This window comes from Panthera leo, chromosome B3, assembly GCF_018350215.1.
Source record: "Panthera leo isolate Ple1 chromosome B3, P.leo_Ple1_pat1.1, whole genome shotgun sequence".
In the NCBI taxonomy this organism is placed as follows: Eukaryota; Metazoa; Chordata; class Mammalia; order Carnivora; family Felidae; genus Panthera; species Panthera leo.
The window spans coordinates 131,661,686-131,688,041 of record NC_056684.1 but is presented as its reverse complement, the minus strand read 5'-3'; the positions used below and the strand labels follow the sequence as shown (position 1 = coordinate 131,688,041).

At 37.2% G+C, this 26,356-nt stretch overlaps 1 protein-coding gene across 5 annotated transcripts in view; it reads left to right on the top strand.

The window, feature by feature from the left end:
* The window catches only part of EML5 (EMAP like 5), a 185,567-nt gene that overhangs the window by 1,818 nt on the left and 157,393 nt on the right, over window positions 1-26,356 (top strand). For 3 of the 5 annotated variants that reach the window (XM_042944025.1, XM_042944024.1, XM_042944023.1), the window contains exon 2: window positions 24,010-24,169. In XM_042944025.1, coding sequence (XP_042799959.1) covers window positions 24,010-24,169 — 160 coding nt within the window. Of the gene's footprint in view, window positions 1-24,009; window positions 24,170-25,749; window positions 25,832-26,356 lie in introns of those variants that run through there. The other 2 variants (XM_042944026.1, XM_042944027.1) reach the window with 1 other exon arrangement.

Genomic DNA, 26,356 nt, shown 5'->3' with positions numbered 1-26,356 from the left:
CTGCTTGAGTTTTTATAATTGTGTTTCAGTAAACATATATATATCTGACTAATTTTTGCCATAAATGGATGCATGCTTATGATTTTATGCAAATGATTCATCCTGAAAATAATTTCTAACAAGAAGGTTTCCCCAGAAATTGCAGTGGGGTACTAAAATCTGAATCATGTAGTATCTTGAAATTGGTGGCATATATTTAATACAGTATCAAGATTATAACATAAACATCAGTGAATGAAAGGGCTCTGGAAATTTTATTTCAGCCAATAATGACACAAATCATTCTTGTGAAATAGATCCAACAGATTTCCAAACCTTTCAATTTGTTTTCAATTCAATGTTTGAAGCAGAAGTATAGAAACTACTCCAGTAACTTTTCAATTATGTCATAGCAGAAAATGTAATACTCATAAACGTGATACATGGTGGAAAACAATGTTCCTGCAAAGTTAGGTTTAGTAATAAAAAAGTCAATACTGTTTTTACTATATTTAGTTTCCATATTTGGTTGAAACTTGTGTAGAATTTATTGGTCAACTAGGACTTAGTCTGGGGCTAAGATTATTCCAGAATGAGCAGATTGTTCTTCTTAGATTTTGAAAACGTAGGTGCTATAGTAATTGTAAAGACTGATTCATGACCAGTCTGTCATGTGCTAACCAGTTCTCTCACCATTTTACTACATCTAGTATGGCCAGTGGTTCTGCCATGTGACTTGTCTTATTTTATCTGTGTTGCTTGTAGTTGTCTTCTTTTTGCCATATCTGTATATATACTTCTCTTGTAATTTATTCTTTAGTTATATTTATTTTAGTACTACAGATTTATGTAGAAATTCATTTCACTGTCAGAAATCATATAGGAGGGGCACCTGACTGGCTCAGGCAGAAGAACATGCGACTTTTGATCTCAGGGTTGTAAGTTTGAGCCCCACGCTGGGTGTAGAGATTATCTAAAAATAAAATCTTAAAAAAAATAATACAGGAATTTTAAGGTCACTTTTTCTTTTTTTTCCCTCCCTACTGTGTCTCAAGTTAAAATGATAATGATAAAATTCTCCAGCTGTTAACTGTTTATTACAGGTTTAAATTATAAAATAAAATAATTATAAAATATTCTAGACTACTGCCAGTTTTAGCACAAGAAGCACATCTATAGCTTGGTCTATATTTTGAAACTTTTCCCAGTTTTCTTCCCAAAGGATGAAATGACTTTAAAATTTTATTTTGCTAGTTACTTCCCAACACTTTTTGTCACGTTTGTTCTTGAAATGAATATTATTGACAGTTTTCAAATCACTTATCACCAGTGAAGACCACTCACTGATGGACTATAGTTAGCTTGGTGCATTTTGTTACTTGATTCTGGTTTTCTTGTGCACATGAACCTCCACATTGAACAGCCTATGCCCATTGTTTGTATATTTTCTAGGTACATAATTGAAGTTTTTTTTTTTTTTCCTAAACATGGTGAAAGTATCTCACAAGGTGATGATGAGACCAAATTACATAATGCATCTGAAATACTTTGAAGGGAGTACCATATTATATGGTTGCAGTTTAGAATGATAATTATTCATTGCTTCTAGTATGACTTTTTTTTTCTTTAGACAAAATGAAAGGTGTAGTAGCTCTTTCCTTCAATTGTGGTAAGTGGTGTCCTTAAGAAAGGAAACTGACCACCTGTGACCAATAAGAACCTGGTGAGTGAGGAGAAGCCTGGCCTTAAAGCTTTCCCTCCCAAATGGTGGCTGAGCAGTGGACTCTGATGGATTGGGGAGGGGGGGTGGGGAGGGGAGAGAAAAGAAAAAACTGATCAAGCCTCACTGTAATCTAGTAAAAGTGGTTTTTAACAGCTCTGTATTTATGGTATAGAAATTGAATTTATTCGGGGTGCCTGGATGGCTAAATTGGTTAAGCTTTTGATTCTTGACTTAAGCTCAGGTCACGATCTCAGGGTTTGTGAAATTGATCCCCACATGGAGCTGAATGCTGACAGTGCAGAGCCTGCTTGGGATTCTCTCTCCCCTCTCTCTCTCTGTCTCAAAATAAATAAACATTAAAAAAAAGAAATTAAATAATACAAGTCAAATTCTTGTTGGAAAAGCAGTTCAGAATGTCTGATCGTTTTATGGTGGATCAGGGGTTTTTTTTGTACCTTTTCATGGGTTTAAGATACAACTTTTTAAGGTCAGGAAGGAATTACTACAAATCTACCTGTTGTCTGCTTATGTGTTTTCAGATATATGGTCAATATTTCTCAAACCAGGCTGATTATCAGAATCCTTTAAAGAGCTTTTTGCCAATTTTCTAGACTTTTCCTTAGGTGCACTAAGTCAGAATCCTCTATATATAGTTGGAGCCCGGAAATCTTTTTAAAGTGCCCCAGATAATCCTGTTTGGGAAGCAAACTGCCAGTCTGTATCCTAAAACATGCATGACTAGAATTCTCAACAAAAAAGCAATTTGAAAAATGAGTATAAACCCTCCCTTCAAAGCTGGTACCATAATTTTCTTAAGCACTGTGTAATATTTAGAAGCAGTAATTCCAAAACTATTAGAATGTATACAGAATATACACTAGAATATATACAGGACATAAAATGTCCCTGTGTTTAAGTTACTAGAATTTGGTGAGTTTAACTTTCACAGACAGTATAATTGTATTCTGTAAGATTTCATGTTATGTCTCTGAATATAAAAATATTTATGGTTGTTTTACAAACACTGCATAGTTTAAGGGATAACATTAAGAGATGTTTTCAGAGAAAGGTGAAATTATCTGGGGGCACCTGGGTGGCTCAGTCAGTTGAGTGTCTGACTTTGGCTCAGGGCATGATCCCACAGTTCGTGAGTTCAAGCCCTGCATTGGGCTCTGTGCTGACAGCACGGAGACTGGAGCTTGCTTTTGAGTTCTGTGTCTCCCTCTGTCTCTGTGCCCCTCCCCTGCTCACGCTCTCTCTCTCTCTCTCTGTCTCTCAAAAATTAAAAAAAAACATGAAAAAAATTAAAAAGAATTATCTGGAATAACAGTTCAAGATATCATAAATGTAAATTAAATGTATCTTTATTGTTTACTTAAGGGAAAAGTCAGATTTTTAGGTTTGCATTATAATAACTATTGTTTTATAATGCCTCATTGAATATGCAGGGAACTAACAAAATATATTTTGGATATAAATTAAGGAAAACATGGAATAATAAATTCTTAGAACTATTAAGAACTTACTGTTCAAGGCCTTTTCCTACCTCAAAGAAATAGAGGTTTCCTCTGCTATCTGAAAGTAGCATGTTCCTATGAAACCTTTTATAAGCCAGAATGACATAAAGTGAAGAAGCAGTCACCATTCATTTATATGGAAAAATTTTTGTGCATTGCTAGATCCCCAAAATAACTTGTCTTTTCTTTTCTGAAGCAAAGAGAATAACTTCTCTTTGCTCTTCTGTGCTTGGGACACATCTTGCTAATGGACGCACAAGATAAATTGAGATATAAAGCACAAGTGCTCCCAGTCACAGTTCAGAACTACGACAGCTTGATGCTAGGATGCTGAATGCAGTTCCAAGCAAGGAGCTTGGTGGAGCCGCTCGCCCTGGTTGGGGTACATGCTCTGTGACGGCTTGCAGTAAAACAAACGCTGAATGCTGTTTTGCTTCTTGCCTTTTTCGTAAAAGCTGAACTCCTTTTCGGATTTCTTCAGTTAGCGGAAACAGGTACTAGGGTAGGTCTTTTGTGAGAGAGAGGTGCTGTAATATGAACTTTCAAAAGGCGGGAGTACCTGTATTTATTGAGCCTTAGTTTTGTGTAAAGGTCCTGTCTTAAGATAGTCAGAGTTTAAAGACACAGTCAATTAAAGAATTACTTAAAATACTACGTGTACTAGGGGTAGCATTGGTGTACATGTAATCTGGTATGCACATGGGGACATAACGGTTCACAGTGATGTTTCCTAGTGAATATATTACCTAAACTGGGTCTTTAAGGAAAACAGGAGGACATGTCATCAGAAGAAATGAGTGAAGGTGTAGCATTACGGAAATAGGTAATATCATATGCAGTGGTCTCGTGTTAAGAGAGAATATTTGAAAGAGTATTTGTACTCGCTATCTTCAGTTCTTTTTCTGCCATTCAGTCCTGGCTCTTCTCTGTTTCACCGTAGCAGCCCTTGTCAGGGTCACCAATGATGTCCACATTGCCACATTCAGTGGCTGGTTCTCTGTTCCCGTCTTTTGATTTATCATCATCATTTGCCACAGTTGGTCACTCTCACCTCTTAAGACACTTTCTTCAGTGGCGTTTGGGACACATCTTAGTGTAGACATAGGTATTTCTTGGTTTACTTATTCTTTCAGCAAATATTTATTGAGTACCTGTTATTTGCCAGGGACTATCCTTTTTTTTTAATGTTTATTTATTATTTTTGACAGAGAGAGCACGAGCAGGGGAGGGGCGCGCGCACACACACACACACACACACACACACACACACACACACGCACACACACAATCTGAAGCAGGCTCTAGGCTCTGAGCTGTCAGCAAAGAGCCCAACATGGGGCTTGAACCCAGGAACCATGAGATCATGACCTGAGCAGAAGTCAAACATTTAACCGACTGAGCCACCCAGGTGCCCCTAGGCTCTGTATTTTAACATTCTCAGGTAGTATGTGAACATATTAAAATTTGAAAAGCATGCTCTAGATCATTGGTTTTCAAAGTGTGTTCCTTTAACCAGCAGCATTAGCCTCACCTGAAAACTTGTTAGAACTACAGTTCTCAGGCTTCATTCTTACCTAATCAGGAACTTTAGGTAAGACTCAGCAGTCCATTTTAGTCACGTCCAGATGATACTGATGTAGTTTAAGTTTGAAAACACTGCTCTAGATTCCTGATTCTCAGCCCTGGCTACATATTAGAATCACTTGGACAGTCAAAAAACAAAGCAAACATAATAAAACCACCAATGACTGAGTCTCATCCCTGCAAATTCTGATTAATTTGTTTAGGATAGCTCCGAAGTATAGTTTCTTTGTTGTTGTTTGCTTCTGTTTAAAAATTTTAAGCTTCCCAGATGATTCTAATGCAACCAGAGTTGAAAACCACTGTTCTAAATATAGTAGTAATCCATGTTTAGCTGGTGGGCTAGGAAGTCAACCTGAAAAAAACTTAAGGTCTGGTCAGATTTATTCACTTACTATTATTTATTCACTTACTATTACATATAACAATGTGGATAAGTTGCTAGATATTGAAATCCCTTTAAAAACTTCAGACCTCTTCACTCTTACCATTACTATTTAACATAGTGCTGGAAGTCTTAGCCACAGCAATCAGACAACAGAAAGAAACAGAAAGCATCCAGTTGGGCAGGGAAGGAGTCAAACTTTGACTATTTGGAGACAACGTGATACTCTATATAGAAAACCCAAAAGACTCCATCAAAAAATTGCTAAAACTAATAGTTGAATTCAGCAAAGTTGCAGGATATAAAATCAGTTTGCAGAAATCTGTTACATTTCAATAAATCAATAACAAAGTAGCAGAAAAAGAAATCAAGGAATTGATCCCATTTGCAGTTGCACCAAAAACAGTAATACCTAGGAATAAACCTAACTAAAGAGGTAAAAGATCTGTACTCCGAATTCAGCAAAGTCGCAGGATATAAACTCAATGTACAGAAATCTGTGGCATTTCTATACATCAATAATGAAGCAGCAGGAAGAGAAATCAAGGAATTTATCCCATTTACAGTTGCACCAAAACCCATAAAATACCTAGGAATAAACTTAACCAGAGAGATAAAAGATCTGTACGCTGAAAAAGAAAGCTGATGAAAGAATAGAAGACACAAAGGAATGGAAAAACATTCCAGGCTCATGGGTTAGAAGAATAAATATTGTTAATATGCCAATACTACCCAATGCAATTCCTATTAAAATAACTCCAGCATTCTTCACTAGAATTCACCAGAATTCTTCACAGAGCTAGAACAAAATTTTTTTTAATTTGTATGGAACCAGAAAAGACTCGGAATAGCCAAAATTATGTTAAAAAGAAAACCAAAGCTGGAGGCATCTCAATTCTGGACTTAAAGCTGTATTATAAAACTGTAATCATCAACACGGTATGGTACTGGCAGAAAAACAGACACATAGATCAATGGAACAAAATAGAGAACCCAGAAATGGACCCACAAATGTATGGCCAACTAATCTTTGACAAAGCAGTAAAGAATATCCAATGGAAAAAGGCAGTCTCTTTAGCAAATGGTGTCAGGGAAAACTGGATGGAAATGTGCAGAGGAATGAAAATGGATCGCTGTCTTACACCATATACAAAAATAAATTGAAAATGGATGAAAGACCTATGTATGAGAAAAGAAACTACCAAAACCCTAGAGGAGAACACAGGCAACAACCTCTTTAACCTCGTCTGGAACAACTTCTTACTAGACACGTCACTGAAGTCAAGGGAAACAAAAGCAAACATGAAGCATTGGGACTTCCTCAAGATAAAAAGCCTCTGCACAGCAAAGGAAACAGTCAACAAAACCAAAAGGCAGCCTATGGAATAGAAGATCTTTGTAAATGACATATTGGATAAAGGTTTAGCATCCAAGACCTATAAAGAACTTACCAAATTCAACACCCAGAAAACAAATAACCCAGTTAAGAAATGGGCAGAAGACATCAATAGACAATTTTCCAAAGAAGACATCCAGATGGCCAATAGACACATGAAAAGATGCTCGACACCACTCATCATCAGGGAAATACAAATCAAAACCACAAGGAGATACACCTCATACCTGTAAGAGTGGCTGAAATTAACTCAAGAAACAGCAGGTGTTGGTGAGGATGAAAAGAAAGGGGAACTCTCTTACACTGTTGGTAGAAATCCAAACTGGTGCAGACCCTCTGGAGAACAGTGTGGAGTTTCCTCAAAGTTAAAGATAGAACTACCCTATGATCCAGCAATTGCACTATTAAGTATTTATACAAAGGATACAAAAATACATATTTGAAGGGGCATTTGCACCCGATTGTTTATAGCAGCATGATCAACAATAGCCAAACTATGGAGAGAGCCCAAGAGTCCACTGACTGATGGATAAAGAAGATGTGGCATATATATAAAATGGAATATTACTCAGCCATTGAAAGAATGAAATCTTGCCATTTGCGATGATATGGACCTAGAATGCATTATGCTAAGTGAAATAAGAGAAAGAGAAATAACATGCGACTTAAGTCATGTGTAATATAAGAAACAAAATAGATGAGGGGTGCCTGGGTGGCTCAGTCGGTTAAGTGTCCAACTTCGACTGAGGTCATGATCTCACGGCTCATGGGTCTGAGTCCCGCATCAGGCTCTGTGCTGACAGCTCAGAGCCTGGAGCCTGCTTCAGATTTCTGTATCTCCCTCTCCCCCTCCCCTGTTCATGCTCTGTCTCTCAAAAATAAATAACATTAAAAAAAAAACAACAGGGGCGCCTGGGTGGCGCAGTCGGTTAAGCGTCCGACTTCAGCCAGGTCACGATCTCGCGGTCTGTGAGTTCGAGCCCCGCGTCAGGCTCTGGGCTGATGGCTCGGAGCCTGGAGCCTGTTTCTGATTCTGTGTCTCCCTCTCTCTCTGCCCCTCCCCTGTTCATGCTCTGTCTCTCTCTGTCCCAAAAATAAATAAAAAACGTTGAAAAAAAAAAATTAAAAAAAAAAACAACAAAAAACAACAGATGAACAAATGGGAAGGCGGGGAAGAGGAGAGAGGAAAACAAACCACAAGAGACCCTTAGAGGACTACAGTAGAGAACAAACTGACGGTTGATGGAGAAAATTGGGTGGGAGATGGACTAGATGGTGATGGTTATTAAGGAGGTCACTTGTGATGAGCACTGGGTGTTGTACGTAAGTGATGAACCCACTGAATTCTCCTGAAACCAATATTGCACTGTATGTTAACCAAAATTTAAATTAAAAAACAAAAGAAAACAAAAAACCTCCTGACTTGTTGCCTAAGGACCTCCCATGCTGGACAGCATAAATCTCTATGTTTGGAGATTACCAAAAAAAAAAAAAAAAAGGGGGGGAAAAAAGCAGTCCTCAGTATGGTTTTCTGTTTATTGATGGATCTGGTCAGTATCATCAGGGACTTAAAACATTAAAAGGAAGATATCATACATCATCAGTCCAGAAAAATGCTCACTCACTGGGGATCTGAAAGCTTTACTTAATGGGCAAAGTTATGTGCATCCTGGATGTATCAAGATGATGTATCAGATGGTGATTTCAACAGACTCCAGGAACAGTTGCAGTGGGTCTGCCTGAGTAATTTGGGCCACGGAAAGACCAAGATTGTCCATTAATAAATTCCATTTTGGAGCCAGAATCTGCACTCAGAAATAAACCAAATATGTTAATATTTGATAGGACGTATAAATACATCAAAAGGACAGATCATCCCTACCCTGTGAAATTCTAAAGTGGATGTATTTGCATAGACAGTTCAGATAACACAATAGGTACATGTCCAGTCAGAAAAGTAGTGGAATGCTGTGTTTTGAAGGGCTTGAGACCACATGTTGCTGTTAACCAAGCATAAAGCAGCCACTAAAGAGCAGTCAGACTGGCTTCAGTCTGTAAGGCCAGCAAGTTCTGCATTGTGTCTCAGTATGGATCAGTATTCTGAGACAGCATAGCACACTCGCAAGGGGTTACACCTAACCAGCCTAAACAAGCTGCTTTGGTTACTGTGGTAAATGTTCTAATTACAGGTAGCTCATGGCATCACCATATTGGCCAAAGACTGCAAGAATGGGTACCAAGGCCTTCATAGCTCCTGGATTTCCTATCTAAAGTATTACCATCTGTTGGCCAGTGTAATTTAAAGGTGAATTGGATTGTTAAAACGTCAAGTGAAATATAGTGCCTGTCTTAAGACACTGGCATGCATATCCATCTGAGGTAGTAAGCATAGGGGAAAAACACTAACTTCTTGGTGTTGCTTGAGTACTAGAATGAGGGGATAGGCATGGGACAAAAGATTGGAGTCCATACGCAGGCTCAATTCATTATAACACCACAAAATTCTTAATTTATTTTTCTTCTGGGATGGACAGCTCATAATGTTGGATTGGCAAACAGGAAGTTCTGATTGTAGGAGTTGTTAACTCAGATTTCACTCTAAAAGTTACCTTGTTATTCACAACTGGGGGGAGAATATCTGGTTTTACTTTAATCCAGAGGCTGGGGAAAATAGGGATAAAGCAGAGAGACAGATGGGACATGAAGTGAGAATTCTGGATTATATCATTGCTATGGATGGATGGTGTCAACATCTTGACGGAGCCCAAAAAAGGGAGAGATCATTGTCATGGATGCTTAAAAGCATGGAATATGAGGCATAACAGAAAGTACCTAATTGAAATTAAAGAACCAGAAATAAATTGTTGGCAAGAGAAGTGTACATAGCCTATTCCCCAAATCAGAAGAACTGAGCTGCGCAGCTTCCTTGTCAAGGAAATGCTCCTGCTCTTCCTGTGAATCATGTACCTAGTTCACCTCCAACAAAGAGGACAACCATTTTCTGCTTCAAATCCATTGGAATCTCTTTTCAATTCTGTGGGAGACTGACTTTCTTAGGAGATACAGTACTAGACACCACTGCCTCTGGTGGGGAAGCTCTCATTACATATTTATTTCAGTCTGTGGAGCATAATTAAAATTGCCACAGGCAGTTCCTCTTAAGAATTTTGCAGTTTTTGCTTGGAATGATGTTGCTCGTGATATTATTTAAATTAGCCACAAGATGATGATGTAACCAAGTCTAACCACCTCAGTGTCCATATTTTTACAGGTGGTTGATCAGGGTGCAAGGCATAATACCCCAACCAGGAGTGGAAAGTGAAAGGCCATTCTAAGTCTTGTAACATAGGTGATGACTAACTACAGACTCTTTAGATTAGTCATCATTACTTGGTTGCAATGTGACTTTTCTAATTATTAACTTGTGGACAATGTTATTTAGCAAAGGTGGCACTACTAGCATGGTAAGAAATATTACCGGTAACCTGGATGTTAGATTCAGATGGCATGCACTTGGAAAGGGTAATATTTGTAACCCCAAAGAGACTGTGTAAGAGAGTGAGGGTGACTTGATAAGGAGTATGAGAGGGGCACCTGGGTGGCCTTAGTTGGTTAAACATCCAACTCTCGATGTCAGCTCAGGTCAGGATCTCACAGGTTGTGAGAGCAAGCCCTGTGTTGGGCTCTATACTTAGTGTGGAGCCTGCTTGGGATTCTCTCCCTCTGCCTCCCTCCCTCCCTCCCTCCCTCCCTCCCTCCCTCCCTCCCTCCCTCCCTCCCTTTCTCTGTCTCCCTCCCTTTCTCTGTCTCCCTCCCTCTCCTCTCTCCTTTCTTCTCTCTCCTTCTGCCCCTCCCCTGCTCACACACACTTTCTGTCACTCTCAAAATAATAAACTTAAAAAATAAGAGTATGAGAGGCTTGGTAGGCGCCTCCCTCAACGAGTTGTTGTTATGTTTTTAAAATTAGTGATATACACTATAGAATACGATTATAGGAAATTGAAAGGTGTAGAAAAATATTTACCCACATCTTGTAATCTGGAGATAATACTACTGTGTTTTATTATTTTTTTAAGTTTATTTTGACAGAGGGAGAGAGCGAGCCGACGAGAGGCAAAGGGAGAGAGAGAGAATCCCAAGCAGGTTCTATGTTGTCAGTGCAGAGCCCAACGTATGGCTTGATCCCGGGAACTGTGAGATCGTGACCTGAGCCAAAATCAAGAGTCAGATGCTCAACTGACTGAGGCACCCAGGCGCCCCTAATATGTATTTTAAATTGGCACCCCAATTTATTTCTGGTTCTTTAATTTCAATTAGGTACTACTCTCTGTTATGCCTCATATTCCATGCTTTTAAGCGTCCATGACAATGATCTCTCCCTTTTTTGGGCTCCGTCAAGATGTTGACACCATCCATCCATAGCAATGATATAATCCAGAATTCTCACTTCATGTCCCATCTGTCTCTCTGCTTTATCCCTATTTTCCCCAGCCTCTGGATTAAAGTAAAACCAGATATTCTCCCCCAGTTGTGAATAACAAGGTAACTTTTAGAGTGAAATCTGAGTTAACAACTCCTACAATCAGAACTTCCTGTTTGCCAATCCAACATTATGAGCTGTCCATCCCAGAAGAAAAATAAATTAAGAATTTTGTGGTGTTATAAGCCTTTTTTTTTTTTTTTTTTTTTTTTTTTTTTTTTTTTTTTTTTTTTTTGGTAAGCTCTATGCTCAATGTGGAGCTTAAACTCATGACCCCGAGATCAAGAGTCACATGTTGTACTGACTGAGCCAGCCAGGTGCCCCTTCTTTTAAGCCTTTTAGATACATATATTCCTTTTTAAAAAGTCTTTGTGTTTTTAGAGCAGTTTTAGGTTTGCATCAAAATTGAAAGGAAGGTACAAATTTCTTATATATTCCCTGCCCCACACATGCATAGCCTCCCCAATATCCACATCACTCACCAGAATGGTACACTTTTTACCAAGGATGAATATACATTGACACATCATAATCACCCCAAATCCATAGTTTACCTTAGGGTTCACTCTTGGTGTTATATATTCTATGGGTTTGGACAAAAATGTACAGTGACATCCATCATTATAATAACATATTTTCACTGCCGTAAAAATCCTCTGTGCTCTGCCTGTTCACTCCCTAGCTCTACCACCCACAACAGGTAATGTCGTTTTGTCTTTTCCAGAATGTCATGTAGTTGGAATCATACAGTACGTAACCTTTTCAGATGGACTTCTGTCATTTAGTAATATGCATTTAAGTCTCCTTCATGTGTTTTCATGGCTTGATAGCTCATTTCTTTTTAGTGCTAAATATTCCATTGTCTGGACGTACCATTTATCCATCCACCTACTGAAGGACATCTTCCAAGTTTTGGCAACAGTGAATAAAGCTCCTGCAAACATCTATGTGTAGGTGTTTGGGTAGACAAAAGTTTTTAACTATTTTGGGTAAACACTAAGGAACACAATTGCTGGATTATATGTTAACAGTATGTTTAGTTTTGTAAGAAACCATCAAACTGTCTTCCAAAGTTGTACAATTTTTGCATTCCCACCAGCAATGTATGAAAGTCTCTGTTGCTCATCCTCCTCAGCATTTGGTATTGTCAGTGTTCTGGATTTTGGCCATTCTAATAGACATGTAGTGGTGTCTTGTGATTTGCATTTCCCTGATGACATGATGTGAAGCATCTTTTCATATGCTTATTTCCCATCTGTATATCTTCGTTGATGAGGGGTATGTTAAGGTCTATGGCCTACCTTCTCTGACAGCACCGAGTCTGCTTTGGATTCTCTCCTTCCCTCTCTTTCTGAACCTCTCCCCTGCTCACGTGCTCTTTCTCTCTCCAAATAAATGAATAAACTTAAGGGGAAAAAAAGGTCTTTGGCCTAATTAGTAATTGAGTTCTTTATTTTCTTATTGTTGAATTTTAAGAAGTCTTTGTTTTAGATAACAGTTCTTATCAGATGTGTCTTTTGCAAATGTTTTCTCCCCATCTGTGGCTTGTCTTCACATATTTTTGACATTGTCTTTCACAGAGCAGAAGTTTTTTATTTTAAGTAAGTCCAGTTTATCAATTATTACTTCATTTATCACGTATATGGTGTTGTATCTAAAAAGGCATCACCATAACTGAGGTCATCTAGGTATTTTCCCATGTTTTTTTCTAGTAATTTTATAGTTTTATGTTTTGTATTTAGGTCTATTATCCATTTTAAGTTAATTTTTGTGAAGGATGTAAGGTCTTTGTTTAGATTCACTTTTTGCATGTAGTTGTCCATTTGTTCTAGCATTATTTGTTGAACAGACTTTCTTTTTCCATTGTTTTGCTTTTGCTCCTTTGTCAAATACCAGTTGATTATATTTATGAGGGTCTGTTTCTGAGCTGTCTCATCTATAAGTGTTTTTGAGTTCCAGTATATGTTCAGCAATATACTAGGCAATATGTGGAATACAACTTAACTGTAATATTGACTCCAAGAATACTAGGAAAATACTCATGCTTTCTTTCTCATTAAGAAAATTGGAGGGGCACCTGGGTGGCTCAGTTGGTTAAACGTCTTTCAGCTCATGGTTTGTGAGTTCGAGCCCCATGCTGGGCTCTGTGCTAACAGTGAAGCCAGCTGGGATTCTGTTACTTCCTCTCTCTCTGCCCCTCCCCCGCTCACCCTCTCTGTCTCTCTGTCTCTCTCTCAAAATAAATAAACTTAAAAAAAATTTTTTTTAAAAAGAAAGAAAAAAAAATTGGAGCTGGCCTGGACTGAGAATCCAGATGCCCAGGGTATAATGTAACAGGAAAGTAAGTTCCAAGGCCTAGAGCTCTTTCATTCAGATGTTTCCACCTGTGCAGTTGCAAATTTCCAACATCCTTTTTCAGATCCATGACAAGGTTATTCTAGCAGAGAAAGAACACTGCATTGGGAGACAACCTGGGTTCTAGTCCTGACTATCATTAACTAGTATGGAAACATTAACCAGAAGATATTGAAGCTGGAGAACTTGCTGTGGAGTTCACATTTTTTGTAGGCAGCTGCACAGCCTGGGTCAAAGAACATTAGCACAGTGGAGTCATGTATTTTCATCTGCTTACCTGGTATGTCCAGCTCTAAGCTGGCAAACAGACCCACTCATTGGGGCGGCTTTATCTCAATATAGGCTTCTAGTAACAATAAAGGTGGTTCAGGTTTCTGTCTGTTCCTTATATTATATGGTCTGAGATGAAAGTGCCTGCAGCCATGAGTAGAAATCCATTTTTAGTATTTTGTCATTTATAGATTCTTTATTTTTTAATGCTATACTCCAGGCAATAAATCTTTGTGAGGAGGGAAAGTTCCTTAGCTGTTTAGTAATGCTGATGAATTTGATTGCTTGGAAATTAGTATATGAACAGTGAATTAAGGATGTGAGATTGTTAAAAGTAGTCTAAGGTTAATTACTTATGGGGGTGTTAGTTGGTACAAATAGGAGTTGTGATTATGGTAGATATTCCAGAATAAATCAACATTGTCACTTCAAAAAAAAAAATTGGAACCATCAGAACTGTCAGATTTTACCTACCCATCAGCAGTACATCCCGCTCCTATCTCATAGTAATCCCTCCATGTGTGAATGAGATCCTGCTCCAGATCTCATTGCCTGCTCCAGAGTTTCTCCCTGGTCACCTATATCAGTATTGTTGATGATTCTTCTAAGTTGATTCCTGTTAGCACATAAAATATGCTTAAAAGATAGTCTTTTCAAGAAACAATATTAAGAACAAATGAATATCCACATGGGGAAAAAAATGAACCTCACCATATACAAAATGTAAGTCAAATTAGGTTATATACCTTAAACACCAAAGGTAACACTATAAATTTCTATTAAAGTATAGGAAATAGGGCATAAAAAGGATAACGTAAGGAAAATTATAAATAAATAATATAAAATTATAATAAAATTAATATGAATAAATAATATAGAATTAAAACTTTAGACTTCCAGGTAACCGAAGACAGTGGTGGATATGTAGTAAGTAACCTTCCAGAGTGTCATCCCCAAATAATTCAAAATCACTTCACAAGTATGCAGTTTCTATGCAAAGTCCTAGCCTTGCCATTACTTAAGCAGAGAATACCAAGACTGTAAAATAACTGTAAGTAAAAAGAGAAAAACAAATTCTACCTACAGTTTTATAAGCTCTTTCCTCCTTATCACTGAGCACTGAGCAGGGAGCACCTTAACCAAAAACAAACAAAAAACAACAAAAACCTATGAAAGCAGTATCTTGATTGAATACTGTAAGAATAAAAACAAAAAGAACTATAGATAATGCTATAACCTAGTTAGTAAAATTGTTTCCTACAGGGCTAGCAATTCTGAAACAACTTTGTGTATATCATACTTAAATAGACTTGAGGTTATGAAAGACTAATTTCTCACTCTTGGAAGAAGTTATACATAAAGAAGTCTTCAATGAACCCTGTGGTTTTGGATTAGAATCAGATGTATCAATATGAACTCATGGTTTTTAGATATATACACCCAAAGATACATAATATAGCCATGTGTATATACATGGGTTAGTACACTACATATATTTCTCAGCTCTGTCTGCAGCCTAGAAGGAATAACACTCCAATAACAATGGCCACCTCTGCTGTCCAGGTCTTGTTCTCTAAATACCATTTGCCAATAAAAGGCTTCCTAGAGAAGTAGTTAATTACAGGGCTGGAGCAGGAAAAATGCTAGATGAGCCTGGAATATGTTGTGGTTCCTCAAAGTAGGTCAATGCAAAACAGATGTTGGCTTGTTGAAAAAATAAGGGAGCCAACCTGAAGGATCTCCTGAAGGTCAAAGATGCAACAATTTGAGCTACAAGATAAATAATGATAGTATTGAATTTTAACCCATCGAATAAAACAGGACTATCAAACAGCAGACCCTGGGCTAAATATGGCCTGCCATCTATTTTTGTAAATAAAGTTTTATTGGAAAACAGACATGACTATTTGTTTTTGCAGCCTTTTTTTTTTTTTTTTTTTTTTTAAATAGTCCCTCTAAGGAACCCTTTTAGGTATTTTTTTCTTAATTGCCCCAACCCACCACAAAATTTTATTACCACAGATATACTGTATATCAATTTATGTACCATATATGTATCTATGCTTTCTTCATAAAAAGAGTAAGACCTTCACACCCACAAGAACCAGTTTTTAACCCCATGGAAGTGATGTTGCTCCCAATGAGAATGCATGGTTTACATATCATCAATGGCTGATTTGGAATTATAACCATAAAGTTGAGTAGCTGTAACAGAGGTTGTATGGCAGGCAAAGCTTAAAGTATTTACTGTCTGTCACTTTACAGAAAAAAAATTGTTATTAAAATACCCATGGGGGCATCTGGGTGGTTCAGTTGGTTAAGCATCTGGCTCTTGATTTCGGCTCAGCCCATGATCTCACAGTTTGTGGGTTCAAGCCCCACATTGGGCTCGATGCCGACAGCACAGAACCTGGTTGGGGTTCTCTGTCTCTGTCTTTCTCTGCCCTTCCCCTGTTTACTCTCTATTTCTCTGTCTCTCAAAAATGAATAAACATTTTTTAAAAATCTTAAAATTCCCATGAATTCAACTGTATAAACAATGGATTAAATAAAAGAGAGGGGTGCCTGGGTGGTTTAGTTGGTTGAGCATCTGACCTTTGATTTCCACTCAGGTCATGATCTTGTGGTTCGTGGGGTGGAGCCCTGAGTTGGGCTCTGTGCTGATAGCACGGTGGAGCCTGCTTGGGATTCTGTCTTTCTTTCTCTCTCTGCCTCTACCCTGCTTTCACGTGCACTCTCTCTCTCAAAATAAATAAATAAACTTTAAGAGAGAAAAGATAGTTCTTCCTATGGCCAAAATAAAGACAAGAATTAAGTGTTTGTGAGGATGTGAAGAAAAAAGAACCTTTGTGCACTATTGGTGGGAGCATAAATTAGTATAGCCACTGTGAAAACAGTATGGAAGATTCCTCAAAAAATTAAAAATAGAAATACCGTATGATCCAGTAATTCCAGTAGTAGGTATTTACCCAAAGAAAACAAAAATTCTAAGAGATATACAAAACCCTATGTTTATTACAGCATTATTTATAGTAGTCAGTATGGAAGTAACCTAAGTGTCCATTGATAGATGAATGGATAAGGAAGATGTAGTATATTTACACACACACACAGACTATACTATACAGCTATAAAAAAGGATGAGATCTTGCTACGTGCAGAAACATGGATGGACCTAGAGGGTCTTATGCTTTTTTTTTTTTTTTTTTTTTAATGTTTGCTTATTTTTGCCAGAGAGAGAGTCAGAACATGAACAGGGGAGGGGCAGAGAGGGAGACACAGAATCTGAAGCAGGCTCCAGGCTCTGAGCTGTCAGCACAGGGCCCAATGTGGGGCTTGAACTCACCAACCTTGAGATCATGACCTGAGCTGAAACCAAGAGTTGGATGCTTAACTGACTGAGCCACCCAGGTGTTATGCTAAGTGAAATAAATCAGACTGAGAAAGACAAATACCATATGATTTCACTCATGTGAAACATAAAAAACAAAGCAAATGAACAAAAAGCAGAACCGGACCTAAAAATACAGAGAATAAACTGATGGATGCCAAAGGAAAAAGAGGTAGGGGGGTAGGCATACTAGGTGAGAGGGAATGAGGGATACAGGCTTCCAGTTATGGATAAGTCATGGGAATAAAAGACACAGTATAGGGAATATAGCCAATGATACTATAATAGTGTTATATGGTGACAGACGGTAGCTACACTTGTGGTGAGCGTAGCATAACATATAGAGAAGTTGAAACACTATGTTGTACACTTGAAACTAATGTAACATTGTATGTCAACTATACTCAAAAAATTAAAAATTAAAATTAAAAAATTTTCCTTATGGTAGAATTCCAATCAATAAATGTAGAAGAAAAGAGGAAATAGGAGGATCGCATAAGGCAAACAGTACAGTAGCAACTGTTTCAGGCAAGGCCTAGCAGTGGATGCTAAAATTAGTGAATGAAAGTTTGAGGAGAAACAGGATCTGCATGGAGTCAAAGCATCTCCCCTAAAATACATATTGACAACAAAGAGAAGCTTTGTAGTAACCTTACAGTGGAAAAACGTGGCAAGCACCAGCTTATCTAAGGAATTAAGGTAAACATCATCAGTAGTAATGCATATTGACATCCTTGATATGATGAACTAAGAAGAACAAATACAATTTTTGTGGTATACTTGCCAAAAATGCATGATCTCACTCCAATTATGGAAAAATGTGTTACAAATCCAAATTGAGGGACATTTTACAAAATAAGTGATTAGTACTCTTCAAAAGTATAGCATCATATATTCTCTTTCACTCTCTCCCTCTCTCAAAATAAATAAACATTTTTTAAAAAGACTTTAGGAGCACCTGGGTGGCTCGGTAGCTTAAGCATCCGACGTTGGCTCAGGTCATGATCTCGCAGTCCATGAGTTCGAGCCCCGCGTCGGGCTCTGTGCTGATAGCTCAGAGCCTGGACCCTGCTTCGGAGTCGGGCTCTGTGCTGATAGCTCAGAGCCTGGACCCTGCTTCGGATTCTGTGTCTCCCTCTCTCTCTGCCCCTCCCCCACTCATGCTCTGTCTCTGTCTCAGAAATAAATAAACGTTAAAAAAAAAAAATTTAAAAAGACTTTAAAAAAAGGGGCGCCTGGGTAGCTCATTCAGTTGAGCATCCAACTCTTGGTTTCTGCTCGGGTCATGGTCTCACTGTTCATGGGATGGAGCTTCAGATTGGGCTCTGTGCTGATAGCACCGAACCTGCTTGGGACTCACTCTCTCCCTCTCTCTTCCCCTCCCCTACTGGCTTGCACTCACGTGTGTGCGTTCTGTGTCTCTCAAAATAAACAAACATTAAAAAAAAAAAACTTTCAAAAGTATACCATCATGAAAGACAATCAAAGAAACTGTTACAGAGATTGAAGTTGCTAATGAGAATTAAATGCAACTATCCTACCCTGGATAGGATCTTGAAACAGAAAAACTTCAGTGAGAAAACTAGTGAATTTTGAATAAGTAGTTTAGAGGGGGTACTAATGTTAATTTCATCTTTCTTATTGTACCAAGATTATACTATAGCAGTGGGGTGAGGGATTTAAGATAACTGTTTATACTATTTTTGCAACTTTTTGATGAATCTAATTAGTCTAAAATAAAAAGTCTCAACAATTTTTAAATCTTTTGGGGCACCTGGGTGGCTCAGTCGGTTAGACATCCGACTTCAGCTCAGGTCATGATCTCGGGGTTTGTGGGTTCAAGCACCGTGTGGGGCTCTGTGCAGACAGCTAGGAGCCTGGAGCCTGCCTTGGGTTCTGTGTCTCCCTTTCTCTCTGCTCCTACCCCACTCATGCTCTCGCTCTGTCTCTCAAAAATAAATAAACATTAACAAAAAATTTTTAAAAATTAAAATCTTTTGCTGTTTAAAAGATACCATTAAGAAAATGAAGACAGTCCACAAACTGGGAAACACAGTTCCAAAACACATGTTTGAGAAAAGAATTGTATCCAGAATATATCAAGAACTCTTACAATGCAGTAATAGGACAACAGACCAATTAAAAAATAGGCCAAATGCTTTTTGCCCAGAGTCCGACCCAACTGTAGGAAGAGCACGACAGTGTACAGAGGCTCATACTCTGGACTTTCTAGTCACAGTACGATGAAGTAGAGCCCCTGGGAGATTGAGAGTTGGGGGAGTTTATGGAGAGGAGGGAGATCTTATAAAGTTACATTTGATGTCCTAGACTCTTACGCTGCACATGGTTGGAACTAATTAGAAACAGCGTATCAAAGGCTTTGAAAACTGAACTATAATCATCCAGCTTCCAAATTGGCCCCTGTGGTGTGTACATGTGGTAATACTACAAAGGCTTTAAAAATTAAACTAACATTGGAACCATAGAAGGAGAACGTGGGACATGTGCCCTGAACCTAACCAGAGTGCTTGCCTGCTGAAACAGCATTCTCTAGAGGATTTTAACAGGGCCCAGGGTTTATAGCACAGTATTCCAAATGTCCAGGATATAATCCAAAATGATCACACAAAAAATTAGGAAATTCTTAAGAACTTATAAAAGACAGTAGTTATCAGCCCCACAATGAAGTGTTGGAATTATCAAAGAATTTAGAGCAGTTGTTATAACTATATGCCGTGAAGTAAACGGGAATGTTCTTGAAACAAATGAAATGTTTTAAGTTCTCAGCAAGGAAATAGAAGCTGTAGAAAAATGGAATATTTTTGGTGAAGTTTTGGGATGGTGGGGGTCTGGAGCCAATGACCAAGAAAGAATTCTTGAGACTTCTTTGGTGCAAAAAGGTGATTTTATTAAAGCACGGGGACAGGACTCTGGGCAGGAAGTACGCACTGCAAGTGTGGGAGGTGACCGTTTTATGTGGGGGGAGGTAGGAGATAAAGTCAAGAGGGAGTTTCCAAAGAGGCTTTCACGTGCTAAAGACTTACTAGAGGCCTAGCTATTGTCAAACTAAGGTTGTTTTTCCCTCTAGCAAAGCATTAACATTAAGATAGTAGGGAGTTCCTGGACTTTAGGACATTGATGGGATTGCCTTTTTCTGGTAAACTGTTGGAGACTTATTTGTTTTTTGTCATTTCCTGTTTTTGGGTAGCTGGGAGCTACTGATCAATTTAGGAAGTAATGTCATTTTAACAAAATTGCAGTATTACAATATTATATATAACATGTTGTAATTATATTACAGTGTATCTTTCCATTTATTTAGATCTTTTAAAAATGAACGATGTTTTGTACTTTTCAGTGTACAAGTCTTGTACTTTTTTGCTAAATTTATTCCTAAATGTTTTGTTGTTTTTGATGCTATCATAAGTGAAATTGTTTTAACTTAATTTTCAGATTGTTCATTGCTAGTGTATAGAAATATAATTGATATTTTATATTGACCTTATATCCTACCACATTGCTTATTAACTCTACTTGGGATTTATTTTGTTGTTGTTTGTGGATTCCTTAGGATTTTCTTTATACGAGATAATATCATCTATAAGTAGAGATAGTTTTACTTCTTCCTTTTGTTTCTTGTTCTTGCCTAATTGTCCTGTTCAGAATATCCAGTATCATGTTGAATGGAAGTGACAAGAGGTGACATCCTTGTCTCCTTCCTGTACTTAGAGGGGAAACTTTCAGGCTCTCACCATTAAATGTGATAATAGCTGTGGGTTTTCATAGATTCCCCTTTATCAAGTTGAGTAAGTTCTCTTTAATTCATAGTTTGTTGTGTATTTTTATCACAAAAGGGGTTGGGTTTTTGTCATATGCGTCTTCTCTGTCTATTGAGATTAATGTATATGGGTTTGTATTTGTTTTACTTTTCTATTTTTTTTAGGATTGATTTTTATTCTATTACTATGATATATTGGTTGACTTTTATATGTTGAGTCAACCTTCCATTCCTACTTATCTTCCCTCCCTCTGGTTACTCATTTAGTATTCCCTGACTTGATGAATACCATCTAAGCCATCCAGATGCTCAAGCCAGAAGCCCAAGAGTCATCTTAGACCTTTCTTTCCCCCCAACTCACTACATCCAATCAGTTGATTCTGTCCTAATACCCTCCTAACTTTTCCCACTTTCAACTCATCCTTGACTCTGAGGCCAGGAGTGATTTTTTTTCTCCTAAAGATGAATCTCATAACCTGAATCTATTTATAGAAAAATTTATGAAGGAGAAATTTGTATTTACTTCGTGCCTCCTGCTAATGTACATAAACCATTACCAACTGTTTGGTCTTTGTCTTGTTTTTAAAGACTCAGACTACTTTCTGTGAACTATGGGTGACTCTTCTGTTTTTTGAAATATTTGTGCTATAGTAAACAAAACTATGGTATTGGTATAAAAACAGACACATAGATCAGTGAAGCAAAATTGAGAGCCCCGGAATAAACCCACACGTGTATGGACATTTAGTTTATGGCAGTGGAGCCAAGAGCATAAAATGGAGAAAGGACAGTCTCTTCAAAAGATGGTGTTGGGAAAACTGGACAGTCATATGCGAAAGAATGAAACTAGACCACTATCTTATAGTGTACCCCAAAATTAACTCAAAATGGATTTAAAACTTGAACGTAAGACCTGAAACCATAAAGCTTCTAGAAGAAAACAGGTGGCAAGCTCCTTGACATCAGTCTTAGCAATGTATTTGTGGATCTAACTCCAAAGACAAGGGAATCAAAGGCAAAAGTAAACAAATTGAGGGACACCTGGGTGGCTCAGTTGGTTAAGTGTCTGACTTTGGCTCAGGTCATGATCTTGTGGTTTGTGACTTCCAGCCTGCATCGGGCTCTGTGCTGACAGCTTGGAGCCTGGAGCCTGCTTAGGATTCTGTGTCTCCTCTCTCTCTGCCCCTTCCCTGCTAGTGCGCTCGCTCTCTCTCTCTGTCTCAAAAATAAATAAACCTTAAAAAAATAAACATATTGAAATACATCAAACTAAAAAGCCTCTGCATAGTGAAAGAAACCATCATCAAAAGGAAAAGGCATCCTACTAAATGGGAGAAGATATTTGCAAATTACATATTTGCCAAGGGGTTAATATCCAAAATATATTAAAAAATTCCTACAACTTAACAAAAAACAGTTCAAATAAAAAAATGACCAGAGGATCTGCATAGACATTTTTCTAAAGGAGACCTATAAATGGCTAACAGACACATGAAAACATGTTCAGCATCACTAATTATTAGGGAAATGCAAACCAAAACCATAATAAGATATCACCTCATATGGGTTAGATTGGCTGTCATCAAAATGACAAGAAATAACAAGTGTTGGAGAGGGTGTGGAGAAACAGGAGCCCTCATATGTAAATAAAACCCTGGGAATATAAATTAGTGCAGCTGCTGTGTAAAACACTATGGTTATTCCTCAAAAAGTTGAGAATAGAGCTGCCATACTATCTAACAGTCCCACTACTGGACATTTATCTGAACATGAAAACATTAATACAAGAACATATATGCAGCCTGGTGTTCATTACAACATTATTTACAATAGTCAAGATATGGAAACAACCTAAATATGCATCAGTGGATGAATGGGTAAAGAAGGTGTGGTATATAGACATTGTGGAATACTATTCAGCCATAAAAAAGAATGAAATCAGATGTTAACAACATGGATGGACCATGAGGGTATTAAGTGAACTAAGTCAGAAGGAGAAAGTAAAAAATAGTATTACTTCACTCATATGTGGAATCTAAAAAAATAAAATATAACAAAAACAAACTCATAGACAAACAGAATGGTGGTTACTACAAGGGTAGGCGGTTGAGGGGTGAAGGGAGTCAAATGTATGGTAATAGATGATAACTAGACTTTTGGAGGTGATCACTTTGAGATGAACACAGATATTTAATTAAAATGTTACATAATTAAAACTTATATACCAATTTTACTTCAATTAAAAATGGGGTTTATAATTTATTACCATAGGAGTGTTACTAAGTGCTATTTTTGGATGCTAAGATTTTGTGTAATGTCATGTAATAAAAGAGTAAAATAGGAGAGAGGGCTTAAAAACAGATGAATACCAAAAGAGAAAGTGGCATGTGGTGAGGCTGCTACTAATTTGTTGCTGTGGTGCAATTGATCCATTGTGAGAATCCTTTTCTTGCAAAGTTTACACACATTATATCATATTACAGAGATTTTGAAGTCTATCATCATCTGGTCATAACATACATATACTAGTCAAGTAATAACTCAGTATGGATTTTTGTAGAAGTTATTTTATTTAAAAAAATTTTTAATACTTATTTTTGAAAGAGAAGGAACATGAGCAGGGGAGGGGCAGAGAGAGAGGGAGACACAGATTCAGAGGCAGGCTCCAGGCTCTGAGCTGTCAGCACAGAGTTCTGAAGCAGGGCTCAAACTCAACAAACTGTGAGATCTTGACCCGAGCTGAGGTTTGACACTTAACCAACTGAGCCACCCAGGCACCCCTAGAAGTTACTTTAATTTTTTTTTTTTACATTTATTTGTTTTTGAGAGACAAAGTGAGACAGAGCATGAGTGAGGGAGGGGTAGAGAGAGAAGGAGACACAGAATCCTAAGCAGGCTCCAGGCTCCAAGCAAGCATTCAGCACAGAGCCTGACGCGGGGCTCGACCTCACAAACCGTGAGATCATGACCTGAGCTGAAGTTGGACACTTAACTGACTGAGCTACCCAGGCACCCCCACTAGAAGTTATTTTAAGTCCAAATTATATTAAATGGATAAAGTCTAAATTTTGCATTTGTATATATAAAGTTTATGTATATCAAATATAAAAGCTCTATAAACAGTTTTAAGTCAGTTTATTTATTTATTTTGCAGCCTTGCATTGCATCCTGAACGAGTATTGGTAGCAACGGGACAAGTTGGGAAAGAGCCTTATATCTGTGTTTGGGATTCATACACTGTGCAGACCATATCAATTCTAAAGGATGCTCATACACATGGTATAGCTTGTTTAGCATTCGACTTAGACGGGCAGGTATGTGATTTTTTTTCTTTTTCTAAACTACATCTTATAAACGTGTACTATAAGAAATGATTACAAATCTATAAATATTAAATTGGAAAGCAATTGATGAAAAATACCTGTTTGTTCAAGGGTGGAGGTACATTGGGTGGATAGTTGATGAATATAAGAAAAATAAGAACAAGAAGTGGTCTTTATTTCACATATCACAAACTTTTTAATTGAATTAATACTATTATAAAAGCCAAAGAGATTCTGACTCAGTAGAATATTACCTAATTGTCCTAGAAATTTTACATATAACTTTTCCAGGTATCAACATAACTTTCCTTATGTTGATAAGACAGATGAAAGACGTCTTAGGAAGACATCTTAGGAAAACTAAGTTTCTCTAAGTAGAGCTGTATACATTTTAATTTTCAGTTATTTTAAAGGTTTCTGTTGAAGTTACATTTTTTATTGAAAATAAGGAGGTGGTTCCTATAAGAGCTATTTTTATACAAAATCAAAGTTGAAAACAAAGGATATAATTATCAGTTCCCAAATTATCATCTACTTCTAGTGAATGATTATTTTAAAAAATTAAACAGGCCAAGAACTTTTTTATGGTGTTTTCATGGAACTTGTTATACCTAAAACATATTTAAGAAGTGGTAAGAAGTTGAATTTTGCAGGTATGGTTAATTTGTAGTCTTTAACAGTTTTATGTTAAAATTAGACTTTAACAGTCATTTTAACTTTTAGAAAGATTTTAGTTGCCTGCTTTTCAGTTCATAAAATTAATTTTATAGGTTGAGATTTTATAAAAACAGATCACATTGTGTTTTGTTCTCTTGAAAATGACAGATATTTTATTTATAACTAAGGAATAGCTTCTTTGAGTAGCATAGATTAATATGCCTTTCTGTTAAGAGTCTGTTAAGAGATCTTTAAGACTTAATTGGAACCTTTCATTTGGGGAAAAATGTGCTTCTAGGTTTAATATTAGTATTGTAGCAGTGATTGGCAATTACAGAACCTTAATTCATGTCCTGTTTTGCTATTTTTCAAGTCCCTTACTGTCCTCATATCAATTTTATTTTCTTTTTTAAAAGGAAGAGAATTACTCTTAACCTATCTCTTGGGAGATTAAATTTTATGAAACAAACGTACATGGATTTTTTTTTTAGTCATTTACTAAAGGTGTTATGAAGTCCACGATGTATTAACTATAAGTATCTGTATTCTTTCAAAATAGATGTTTTCTTCCTAATTTTGAAATTGCTCTTTCTAAATGTTATGTGTTGCATTGCTGAGGAATTTCTTTTGTGTATATAAGGAGAAGTCATGCCCATAGCTCTTCCTAGTTGAAAGCCTTTAATTTTGCTTATTTTGTAGAACTTATAAGAAAAGCCTTTGGTACATGTATTTTATTATCACAAATCTTCATGAGAATGTGTTACTTAAAAGTTTAAGCTTATAAAAAACATAATAATAGCTAAAAGTTACTGAGCACATACTAAGTACCAGGCATTGTGCTGAGCCTGCATTATCTTATTTAATCCTCACAGCAACCCTATGAAATAGATACTATTATTATCTCTATTTTACAGATAAAGAAACTGAGACTTAGAGAGGTTAAATAACTTGCCCCAGGTTACACAGCTAGTAAATGGAGCCAGAGCGGAAACCCAGGTCAGTCACACTCCAAAGCTCATGTTTTTAATCACAATGCTCTCCTGCCTCCCAAACATGGAACTTAGGAAGTAGTTATTTATATTTCAGAAGAAATTCATCCATCTTAAATACAATTAAAGCTTATAAGGAACTGCTGCCGACTGAAGATTAAGAAGAGTATCTCTGAAATTCTATTGAGAAAATGCCTTAGTTAAAAAATATATTTGAGAATATATTCACTAATATCTGAACTGTTTATGAGCTATCAACTAGGAAATAATTGTGATTTTTGCATTTTATAATAGTGCTCTATTAAGATTTATCCAGTGAATCTCCCTGTTAACAGTAATGCTGAATATTATTTTCCCAGAGGCTTTCTTCTAAATGGACTGAATATCCACTCTGACACCAGAAGTCTGCCTTACTGAGAATAATTAGGGCCTGAAAAGTCTGTTTCTATAACGCACATCAAACAGGGACTAAAATTTCTAAGTGGGAGGAAGGGAAATTTGATACTTTCTCTTGCAAATACAACAGTACACT